The sequence below is a fragment of the Tupaia chinensis genome, unplaced genomic scaffold (genome assembly GCF_000334495.1).
Source record: "Tupaia chinensis unplaced genomic scaffold, TupChi_1.0 Scaffold000355_1, whole genome shotgun sequence".
NCBI lineage: Eukaryota > Metazoa > Chordata > Mammalia > Scandentia > Tupaiidae > Tupaia > Tupaia belangeri.
The window spans coordinates 1427226-1439024 of NW_006159850.1; the positions used below are offsets into that span (position 1 = coordinate 1427226).

The 11799-nt window shown below is 60.5% G+C and overlaps 1 protein-coding gene across 1 annotated transcript in view; it reads left to right on the plus strand.

Moving 5' to 3' along the window:
* The window catches only part of CA5A (carbonic anhydrase 5A), a 23517-nt gene extending 12232 nt beyond the window's left edge, over nucleotides 1-11285 (plus strand). Inside the window, 6 exon segments of the mRNA XM_006152544.3 lie at nucleotides 1255-1270; nucleotides 1272-1365; nucleotides 3719-3814; nucleotides 3921-3983; nucleotides 7970-8125; nucleotides 11035-11285. Of these exon segments, the coding sequence (XP_006152606.1) occupies nucleotides 1255-1270; nucleotides 1272-1365; nucleotides 3719-3814; nucleotides 3921-3983; nucleotides 7970-8125; nucleotides 11035-11175 (566 nt within the window). The 3' untranslated portion in view covers nucleotides 11176-11285.
* The last annotated feature ends 514 nt before the right edge of the window (nucleotides 11286-11799 follow it).

Consider the following 11799-nt stretch of genomic DNA (forward strand, 5'->3'; position numbering starts at 1 on the left):
GTGGCTTAAACTCACGCCGGGCGCATGTGCGTGCGTGCCCAAGATCCCAAGAGGAGCATGGAGGCGAAGGGATTGCGGCGTGGCCATCCCCCCTGGGGGGGGCTTTCTCACATTTGCAGCAGCCGCCGCCGTGTGGCATCGGGACGCTGGCTGAGCCGCCACTCGGAGTCTAGGGGTGGCAGCACTAGCACATGCCTCAGAGCCAGGCCCCCGTGAGCCACTGAGCTGGGGCACTGGGCACCAGGCAGTTGGGAAGGGCTGTGCCAGCTCGACCCCTCGCTGAGCCGTGACTCAGAGGCAGCATGGCGACAGCCCTGACCCCACCGTGGCCTGGGTCAGCAGGGCTGCGGGGACGTGGAGCTCACGGAATGGCGAGGGCCTGCAAAGACCTTGGCTCTGAGCTGTCTTCCAACACTTCTTGGTGACGGGGCTTAAGCTGCTTGGTTTTGCTTTGTTTTTTATTCAAAAGGCTTTTTTTTTTTATTAAAGAAATGCCTAGAGGCCGGCAGGTGGCGTGGTGGTTAAGGTGCTGGACTCCCACATGGCCGACTAGCTTGAAAATCACACTGGGCACATGTGCATTGTGCCCCAAATCCCGAGAATGGAGAAGGGACTGGGGCGTGGCCACCCCCTGGGGGTGATTTCTCAGTTTGTCTCTCTGACGAGCGTGTGCATTCTGTAGCAAAAACATCTCCTGAAAGAAGGAAAGGAAGGAAGGACAGCCACACCTGGTGTACGCCTCGGGTGCCCAAACCCTAGGTGGGAAATGGAGAAGGGGCCGTGACCACCCCGGGTGGGTTTCTCATCCCCCTCCCATCAGATCTCTGTCTCCTCCCGGCCACCTCACATACCCGACGGCAAAACAAACAACACCTTAAAAATGAAATACAGAAATAAATACAGAAAAAAGAGACATCGGGAAACCTGGCGGGGTGGTGGACCGGCAGGCCTCTCAGAGCCGACCCTTCCGAGCTCAGGTGCAGTGTTGAGCCCTGCCGCCTCCTAGTGGCGATGCTGGGGACCTCCGTCCATTCTGCCACTTGCTGGGAGCCTGCCCGGCCGGGGCAGGTGACTGGAGGGGTGAGAGAAGCAGATGAGCGTCAGCTTTCGGGGTCCCTACCCTCCCGTGTGTCACCTCAGCAATACGGCAATCCCTTGTGAGTGGCGCTCTGTGACCCCAGTGCAGCCAGGGCCACGGCACCCCCACGGCTCCAATGGGCAAAGTCACCCACATCTCACTGCTGTCGTCTGCAGGGATCAGCGGCGGGCCCCCCGTACAGGCTGAAGCAGTTCCACTTCCACTGGGGAGCAGCCAGCGAGTGGGGCTCCGAGCACACGGTGGACGGCCGCGCGTACCCAGCTGAGGTTCGAGATGTCACCCCAGTAGCACTCTCCGTGTGCCTCCTGTGTGCTGGGCCCTGCTGCCGGCGGCCCGCCCCCCGCTCTCCAGATGCTGGGCTCTGGGACCCGGGACTGCCAGCACTCAGCACAGCTGCCCGCCCTGCCTGTCCAGTCTCACTCCCACCCCAAGCTCTCTAGCTTAGAAGAGACTGAGGTTCTGGGTGGCTACGTAACTGCTGATGCTGCACAGCTGGGGTTTGAGAACAGCCCACACTCCCAACAGCAAGTGTGCAGCAGTTACCGGCTGGCAGGGCAGGGGCCCTTTATCAAGACTGAAAATCTTTACGGTAGAGGTCATCTTTATTTTAGAGAGAGATTTTTTCTATAGGGCGCATGCGCTCACCGGAGACACAGAGACAGAAAGCAAGAAATCACCCCCCCCCCATCGGGATGGGCACGACCCAATCCCTTCTTCTCCATTCTCTTCTCGGGATCTTGGACACACACACACGTTTTTATTTTTAGCCACCAAGGTCCATGACACGAGCTACGGTTGACTACATGGGAGTCCAGAGACGTAACTATTACGCCACCTGCTGGTCCCAGGATCATCTTCTTAAAGCTACCTGCCAAAATGACAGTGCAAAGAGGACGAGGAGAGAGAAATGTCAGGGAGTAGCTTTTGTAGTTATGTTGGGGCGCTAAGTGGTACCTTATCAATTTCCACCAACAGTTGACTATTAAAGTTTTCCAACATACAAAAGAAAGAAAGAAAGAAAGAAAGAAAGAAAGAAAGAAAGAAAGAAAGAAAGAAAGAAAGAAAGAAAGAAAGAAAGAAAAGGAAAGAAAAGAAAAGAAAAAGGCACACAACTGTACAGGGAGAACCCAGGAGGCTGCCCCCGGGTCCTGGAGTCTCCCTAGCCATGTCCACGCCCTCTGTCCTGGATTCCCAAACGCTTCAAGTTAGGAGCACTTCTGTTTCAACTTGGTGGTGACGGACATTATGGAAGTTACATTGTAGTTACGCTAGAACTAGTCCGACAGCTGCCACAGGGCTGGAGGTGATGACCTCTGGGGGTCTTCTGAAAGCCAGTTACATCTGTTGTTATCATTATGTGACATTTAAAGTAGCTACAAAAGAGAACAAAGGCTTGCAACACAGCTGCCTTTCATTTAACACATGCCTGATAGCTTAGTAACTATCTTCAGCTCTGCTCTTAATGAACAGATACTTTAACAGAGGACAACTGTTGCAATGTATTAACAGATAACTGTATCAGAGAGCTGGGCCCCCAGCCTCTCTGCTGCTGCGCTCCCAGGGCTCCTGCCTCTTCCCAGCAGCTGCCAGCCTGGGGCTGGGAGGGTGGGCTGGGAGGGTCTCTGGCAGGCAGACCCAGCTCCAGAGGCGGGCCCTGCAGAGGAAGAAGGCCCCAGTCAGGGCCTCCCAGACCAGCTGGTGCTCCTCCCAGGCCCGTGGGCATGGCATCCCAGGTGAGTTACAGGTAGGCAGAGACCACAGTCACCCCTGGCCCAGATGTGCACAGCTGGGAGCATTGAGACTTGCAGGAGGAAGGTGCCCCAAGCACTGCAACCCCAGGCCCTGGGAGCCCCTAGCCCACCGGGGTGACCCCAGCAGGGCACTCCACAGACCAGAGGTTCCAGGGCTCCCCCTGCCCTGTCTGGTACTCCAGTTAGAACCTCCGCCACCACCCGGGGCTCGGAAGGAAATCCGGGCAGATGCCAGGTCCCCTCGCCCAGACCGCGCTCTCGGCACGAGAAGCTGAGCCAGGCCCAGTATCTGGGCCCAGAGTCGTGCCCACAGTCCTCCTCCTACCACTGTGACCCCAAGAGCCCTTTCCCAGCCCCTGTGACCCTGACTGAACCCTTGTCAAGTCGCAATTCGGATGCAGGTTTGGACCACAGACCACACTCCCAGGTCCCCGCTACCATGGGAAATGGAGGGAGACGTATCAAGTGAAGACCTGGGTGAAGATCAAGGGTGGGCACAGGCGGAGGAGAAGCAGCACGTGAGGCGCTGTGGTTCCACTATCTGGTGACCCTGTTCAAGGGGGCCTAGGAGAGAGCCTGGAAACCACCATTCCTAAAAAAAGGGGCCGAGGAGAGAGCGAGGAAACCACCATCCCGGCGGGGCGGGGTCCACAGGCTCCCGCTCCACTCCGCTGCCAACGCCCAGGTCCTCCCAGTGCTGAGGTCCTGTCTCGTGCCGAGGTTCTGTCGGTGTGGGAGCTCCAGAGATGCCGGGTGGTGACAGCTCAGCTCCCTGACACCTCCAGGGGACTCGCAGGGCTGCCTGAAGACAGGGAAGGGGCTGTTGTTTCCAAGTTACAAAGCGTCGGAACTCTCTGTCCTGTCTCAGCTGCACGTGGTTCACTGGGACTCCGGGAGATACCCCAGCTACCAGGAGGCTGCGCTGGGGGAGGACGGCCTGGCGGTGATAGGCGTGTTTCTGAAGGTAACCCATGCCGAGGTGGAGCTGGGACTCGCAGCCGGCTTCCTGTGCGGCCTGTGGCCCGCGCGCCCCACCCCATCTCGATAACGTCCTCGTGTCTGTGCCACAGCTGGGGACCCACCACCCAGGCCTGCAGCCGCTGGTGGACGTTCTGCCCCGCATCAGGCAGAAGGTAAGTGGCGTGCGTGCGCCCGCGAGGTCCAGGCAGTGCTGGCGAGGGCGTGCCGGGAGACGCCGGCTCCCTGACGGGGACTCTTACTCTGTTCTGGGGGCTGTCCCGTGGGGAAAATCAGAGTGCCGGACTCAGCAGGTTCCCCCATCGGCCATTCCGGCAGCATCCTGAGGAGCTTGGACACACCTGCCCATCGCTTCTTCCTGAAATTGATTCCGTCTGAAAAGTCCTTAGCTCGTCCCGGGCAGTGACACCCACAGGTGACAGTGTGCTCTGACACACGGAGAGAGGTACTGGACTGGCCACGGTGGAGGACGCTGGCCCAGGACCAGCAGGTGGCATGGTGGTTAAGTGCGGGACTCCTATGTGGCTGACCACGGTTCGAATCCCAGACCTGGCGACTTGAAAATCACTCTGGGCATGCATGGGTACGTGCCCAAAAGCCCAGGGGGAGAATAGGAGAAGGACAGTGGCATGGCCATCGCGCCCGGAGGTGATCTCTCACTTCCCCCTCTCTGTCTCTCTCTGGTGAGTGCACACGCCCTATGGCAAAAACCTAAAAAGAAAAAAAAAATTGGCCCACAGGCCACTCCGCACAGCCCTGAAGGGTCTACCATCAGCACTGTCCAGGAGAGGGGGCGCTGAGCCAGCAGCCGGCCCACGGCAGGTGCGCTCCACATACACCGCGTGGCTCTGTGTGCCGTGCGGTACTGAGCAGCCCCCGACGATGGCAGGGCGGTGACACTGCTGCTCTCCCAGTCTGTCCGAGAGATGACTTTGATGGCGAAGTGGACGTCCTCAGGGATGCTGTTTGTTTGCTCAGTACAGAAGAATTCCCGGGCGGAAGGAGTCGGCATGGTCCCCGGGCATGGGGATGGATGAGGCTCCCACTGTCCTACAGTGAGCTGCTCCAGGGGAAGCAGCCCTTCCTCAGGCAGGCACAGACACCACTGCGGCTGTGTGTTGCCTTCTCCTGACGGGGCCTGTGGGACTGAGGCCGGATCCCCGCAGTTCCAGCTGTCAGCGCAGGGACTCTCAAGGCTGAGGTGCAGAAGCTACCGCCTCCCCCTGTTCCTGCTCGGTTGCAGCCAGAGCTAGACCTGGGACAGACCTGGACAGACCTGGGACAGACCTGGGACAGACCTGGACAGACCTGGGACAGACCTGGAACAGACCCGGGACAGACCAGGACAGACCTGGAACAGACCCGGGACAGACCAGGACAGACCTGGGGCAGACCTGGACAGGACCAGGACAGACCTGGGGCAGACCTGGACAGACCTGGGCAGACCGGGACAGACCTTGGACAGACCTGGGACAGACCTGGGACGGGCACGGCCCGGGCCAGACCTGGGACAGACCGGGACAGACCTGGGACAGACCTGGGACAGACCTGGACAGACCTGGGACAGACCGGGACAGACCTGGGACAGACCTGGGACAGACCGGGACAGACCTGGGCAGACCGGGACAGACCGAGACAGACCGGGACAGACCTGGGACAGACTGAGACAGACTGGGACAGACCTGGGACAGGGCGTTCCCAGCTGGCCTCCTTCTGGCTCCCGTGTGGCGGATGTGGGTGCGGAGGGCTGGCTGTGACGTACCACCTGCTGGAGTCTGTGCCCTTTGGGGGAGGCTCTGGAGCATCCCTCCAGGGCTGGCTGCCGAGTTCTGGGCAAACCACAGGGAGGAAGGCGAGGGGATGACAGGGGGAGAGCTGAGGGGCTGAGCACGGCCGATGCCAGGGCTCAGTCTTCCCCCACGAGTGGGGGCTGGACTCTCAGGGAGCAAGACCCTTCAAGGAGAGGCGGCCTGGCCGCAGAGGGCCCCATGGGGCAGGACGGGGAGGGGACACAGTAGACCCTCTGACCCTGCCATTCCCCGGAGAAACGTCCTCACTTGTGACCTGGACATCAACAGCATACATTGTAACATGTCACCATCGGGACCATGATGGGGTACACGCAATGCCTGGGCCCCAGCGGGGTGGCCAGCTGGTTCAGGCAGCAGCCAGGGTGAGTGAAGGCAGGCCTTCACGTGGGTTAGGGACGACGTGGCGCAGGACGATGCAAAGCCGTGTGCCATCCCCACAATCAGCGCAGCCTGTGTCACCAGGGGCTCAGAGCTGACCCGGAGCACCGCCCTCTGCGCGTCCGTGAGGCGGGCCTTGCTGTGGGTGGTGTCTCAGACTCTCCTCCAGCGGAGAGTGGTGCAGGCAGGGTGGGGTGGCAGCAGCAGCTCGGGACACCCTGTGGGACTTGGCAGGTCCCTGACCCCCGAGGGCTTCCTGCAGCTGGAGAGCCAACACCCTACCCTAGGCCACAGGTCACGGCACTCACTGCCGCGCAGGCCGCGCGGCTGGTGGGGGCTGGGGGCTGCCCGTAAGCGGGCTCTGAGTGAGCGGCCCCCTGCGCCAGGGACCTCTGCAGCGCGGTCTCGATCTCGGATCTCGGATCTCGGGGAGCCGACCTCCGCAGTGCTCAGGGCACCAGGGCAAGTTTGGGCCCAAAGTCAGGAAGCATTGCTTCTGCTGTCTGCTGTCTGCTGCCGCCCCACCCACCCCGCCCAGGTTCACGGCCTCATCTGACTCACAAACTCCTGTTAGGCCCCGCAGGCTCTCCCTCTCCCACACGGAGGCTCCCACACAGAGGCGGAGGCGAGGTGCCCTAAGCTCGGAGAACTGAGGGACCTGCCTGGAGGCACAAGGCTGGGGCCACAACCAGCTTTTGTTTGTTTTAGCGCTGCAAGGTCACATGCACTCACAAAGAGAGACAGAGAAGGGGAAACGAGAGATCCTGAGACCCTTGCCCGGAGGGACGGCCGCGCGCAATCCCTTCCCCCCAGTGCCCCTCTCGGGACTTGGAGGCTCCCACACACGCGGCCGGGCGCCCTAGGCTCCATGAGGGACTGGCAGCCCAAGCCCCACCGTGTGCTAACCTGGCCCTTCCTGGCCGCCAGCCAACCGGGTATGTGCAGATGGGGCCCAGACTTGTGTTGGGGGCCCCCGGCGAGCTCCGTAGCATGTGGCTGCCCCGAGTTCCACGGCACTTCAGAGAAAGGACCCAGAACCCCCGAGGACGGTGCCGGGGCTGCCTGGATGCTCTTTCCTGGCCAGCGGCTGGCAAGTCTGATTGGCACGGAGCAGAGCGGAGGCCCACGGCCCCGGAGGGTCCCTGACGCCCCAGGAACAGGGGAGAGCTGGCCTCAGAGCACGCCCACGGCTCGAGCAGGTCGTCTGTACCTGCCTCGCCTCCTGCATGGGGAAAATGGGGACACTTTCCAAAGGTGTCACCTTGGTGGGTAGGGCGCCTGTGTCCCACAGCGTGCCACTGTCCCACGGTGAAGGTGACCTGTGTGCTTACAGGTGACAAGTGCACGACCGAGTGGCCACCAGCAGGTAGAGGAGGGGAGAGCTGACACCACTACAAGATGGCCACCCTTGGAACAGGCTCGGGGTGGGACAGTGGCCGCAGGGGGCGCCGCGTGACCCCACTGGCAGGGAAGTCCTGACGAGGACCCCCGAGACAGAAAGGGCACAGATTGGACATTGCCGCGGGGTCTGGGAGGGCCGACCGCGCCCACGCTGTCATTTAGAGCGAGGAAGGCTGTCAAGTGCTGAAGCCACCAGCCTTCAGAAGGGCAGAGGCCAATGGGCTCCAGCCTGAGGGCCAGGTCCTTTCCTGCCTGTGCGAGAGTGGCCGGGGCTTCGGTCTGCACTCTCCAGTGGTGCAGGATTGCGCCCCCTCGTGCCGCACACTGGCTGTCGGCGCACTGAGCAGTCCCCGTCTCTGTCCAGGAGGGCCAAGTTTCTTGTAGCTTCCCAGCGTGAAGGCCGCAGCCTCAGAGACTTTAGCTCGGGACAGTGGTTCCCTCCGAGTACTGCGGCCGCACTCAGAGGGGAGGGGGCGCCCGCTGCCCACCCGCCCGCTCCTTCCTGCGCTCCTGGGCTGGAAGAGAACGCACACTGTGCTCTCACCTCTCAGGACGCACGGGTGGCCATGGGCCCCTTCGACCCCTCCTGTCTGCTGCCTGCCTGCCAGGACTACTGGACCTACGCGGGCTCCCTCACCACCCCGCCACTGACTGAGTCGGTCACCTGGATCATCCAGAAGCAGCCCCTCGAGGTGGCTCCAGACCAGGTGAGTAGCCCTGGAATGGCCGCAGGGTCCGGGAAGGTCACTGGGCGGCCCCCGAGCAGCAGCCTGGCTGAGATGGGCAAAGGCTACTGGCACCATTGTCCAGCACAGAAAGGGCAGACGCCACACGTTGAAATAGGAGCTGGTGGGACCAGCAGTTAGCATAATGGCTGTCACTGGACTCCCACGTAGTCAACCAGGGTTCGCGTCCCGGACCCGGTGGCTTAAACTCACGCCGGGCGCGTGTGCATGCATGCCTAAGATCCCGAGAGGAGAATGGAGAAGGGATTGTGGCGTGGCCGTCCCCCCGGGGTGTGATTTCTCGCTTTCTGTCTCTGTCTTTTTGGTGAGCGCACGCGCCCTATAGCGTAAACCTCTCCAAAAAAAAGAAAGAAATGGGAGCTGGTGAGGTGGGGCCCAGGGTCTAGTGATCAGGGCTCTTTCCCGACACTGAGAGTTAGCAGGAAAGAGAGCCCGGGAGTGAGGGGGGCTGGGGACAGGCACCATGCCAGATGCAGTTACATGGTGGCTTGGGGCCCACCTGGCAGGAGTCCTGAGAGCATGGTGAACAGGATCGCACTTGTTCTCCCATCTGTGTTGGGGAAAGTGGCCCAGGTGACAGGACTTTGGGCACAAGGCTCCTGCACCAGAGGGGACATGAGTAGGGACCTGCTCAGCGTTAGAAAACGCTAACAATGAAGGCACAGCATAGACACGTGGTGAACACCGCTGAAGAGCAGGATCGGAGAGGGAGGGCTGATGCGAGTTTGCCGCATCTGTGTGGGTGACAGAGCAGTAAGAAACGTGGATGGCAGGGACCTCCTCGTGCTGCCTGAAGAGGTTATGGGACTATACATGAGAGAGAAAAGTCCGGATGGACCGTGTCAGTCAGCTGCGATGATGCTGTGTAACAAGTTGCCCCGACTCCAGAACAGAGCTTTTACTGTTCTTACCTGTAGGTCCGTGGGTTGGCAGGGGGCTCTCGGGCTCTGACGGCTGAGCTCTGCAGAAGGCTGTGGGTGGAGGTGGGCTGGGTCCAGTGTCTCTGACGCTTCCCGGAACAGTGACTACTGGGTGGGGGGTGTTCCCGTGGGCAATGGCAGAATGTCCAAGCATGCTCGCAGCCCCCTCATACGGGGTCGCCACACGCTGAGTTGGAGCAGCTCCGAGGGTGAGGCCGAAGCCTGTGGTGAGGGAGGAAGCACCAAGTACTTTCTGGGCGACACCCTCGCCCTTCACACAGGTGCACATCAGAAATTCGGAGCCGAGGGACCAGCAGTTAGCGTAATGGCTATGTCGCTGGACTCCCACGTAGTCGACCGCAGTTCGCGTCCCGGACCCGGTGACTTAAAACTCACGCCGGGCGCGTGTGTGTGCGTGCCCAAGATCCTGAGAGGAGAATGGAAGAGAAGGGATTGCGGCGTGGCCATCCCCCCTGGGGGGTGATTTCTCGCTTTCTGTCTCTCTGTCTCTCTCTGTCTGTCTGGCGAGCGCACACGCCCTATAGCAAAAACCTCTCCAAGGAAAAAAAAAAAAAAGAAATTTGAAGCCGTCATCGGGGTTGGGGTCGGCCGCAGTTTATCTCCTTCGTTTTCGTGGACTAAATACTCTAACACAGTACATGTCCATAGACTAGGAACACACACTATTTATTACATAATCTACATTACATGCATTTATGTACTGTTAATATAGATTATGTGTGTACACGTGTGTGCGCACAGACCCGTGTGCGTGTACATGTATGTAAACCACGCTGTCTTTCTCTCTGGAAATCTCAAGCGTCTGCAGCTAGCCTGTCCCCAGTGGTCTGGAGCTTGGGGCTGACAAGCAGGCACCCACGCAGCCGCCTCCCGGCCAGGTGGGCAATCCTGGTGGGCCGCACACCACTCATCCGCTCTGGTTTGGAGCTGCTCAGAGCTGCTCTTACAGGGACTTGGGTGAGCTCTTCCAGGGCAAGAGTGCTTTTATGAAAGTTCGGAGGTGAAGCCTTTGCTTTGAGATGGGGTGCAAGTTATCTACCCTGCCCCCAAACCAGCACTGTCATAGACACGGGGAAAGCCTTGGTGGAAACGTGGCCCCTTGTCCCCAAAAACCCTCTTGTCACCCCACTCACATGCTTGTCACCAGTGGCCTTTCTGTGTTGGCACAGCGGGGCAGGAACAATGGTGTTCGCAACAGCTCGCTGCTGGCTGGCAGGAAACGGGAGTGCGGGGTGGCCAGGCTAGCACAGAGGCAGAGCAGGGCGCTGGGTCTCCGGGGCTGCGGTGGGAGGGCGTGGCCTTTCAAGTTCCCTGCCTGGGGCGGGGGCAGACCACAACCCAGGGGCTGCTTGGCCTGCCGTGTGGGTCACGCCACAGTTGGGAACTTCCTTAAATACCAACGTCTCCTCACACAGTTCGTGACCATGTTCTGAGAACAAGGGGACCATACGTCAAAACAGCCTTCAGTCCCCGGAGTGGAAAGTGAGCCCAAACACTCCTCTCCGCTTACATGACACGAGTCGGTTCTGTCGCTGTGTGACTCATAGCGCTGAGATGCAGTCTCTCCCAGTCTCTCCAGCGTCCGCGGGTTAGGGATCCAGGCGGTCCTGGCTTGCGACCTCCCGCAGTGGTAGATGCGAGTGAGCTGGGGCTGAAGGACTCACTCCCTAAGTGGCTCGCTCAGGTGGCCAGAAGGAGGTGCTGGGCTGTTGGCCGGAGGCCTCGGTCCTCTCACAGCATGGCGACTGGGTCCCCAGAAAATGAGGTCCTAGAGACCACGACGGGAGCCACAGCCTCTACGACTTGGCCTTAGGGGCCACCACTGTCACTCCCACCATGCTCCATCTGTCGCTTGGGGCTGTCCCTGCTGCAGCGTGGGGGGGTCCTCCTGGACCCCTCCACACCTGCACCGTGTCACTCTCATTCCAGCTGTCAGCCTTCCGCACGCTGTTTTCCGCACTTGGCGAAGAAGAGAAGGTGATGGTGGACAACTACCGGCCCCTGCAGCCCCTGATGGGCCGGAAAGTCCGCTCGTCCTTCCAGGCCCCTGAAGTGGGAGCGAGGCTCTGAACTCACTCTGTCCACGCCGGCAGGCAGAGCTGACCGCGGAGGAGGAAGTCTTGCTCCCAGGCGCCGGTCTGATCGTGTGTGACCTCTGAAATTAAAAACGAAGAACGAGATCATTGTTTTACTCGACACATGCTCAGCTGCAAGAGAAGGGAAGGGCTTGGAAGAAGCTGACGAGCGTAGGGAGCGCGTGGCAGCTTGTGGGACAGAGGGCAGGTGCAGAGCCGCAGGGCCCAGCGGGCCGCCCCTGCCCACGGTGCCACACAGCCCTCTCTCAGCTCTGCCTGTGGCCACCCCGGTAGTCGCTGGGCCACGCGGAGACAGAGGCTAACGCCCTTCTTTCCCAGTCCCTAGACTTAGGGCCACTGGAATAAGGCACCGCAGTTTTGGTGGCTTAGAACAACAGACATTTATTCTCGGATGGTTCAAAAGGCCAGGAGTCTGAAGGCCAGCGTCAACAGGGCTGGTTTCCTCCGGAGGGCCTGGGGGAGGAGCTTTGCTGGTCTGGTTCCGTCTCTGTTGGCGCGGGACGCCTTCTTCCATCCTCAAACTGCGTTGCCAACTCTGCTTTTGTGTCTCCTCTGACCTGGTGCCCACTCCCCATTTTAGAGGACCCTGGGTCTCCAA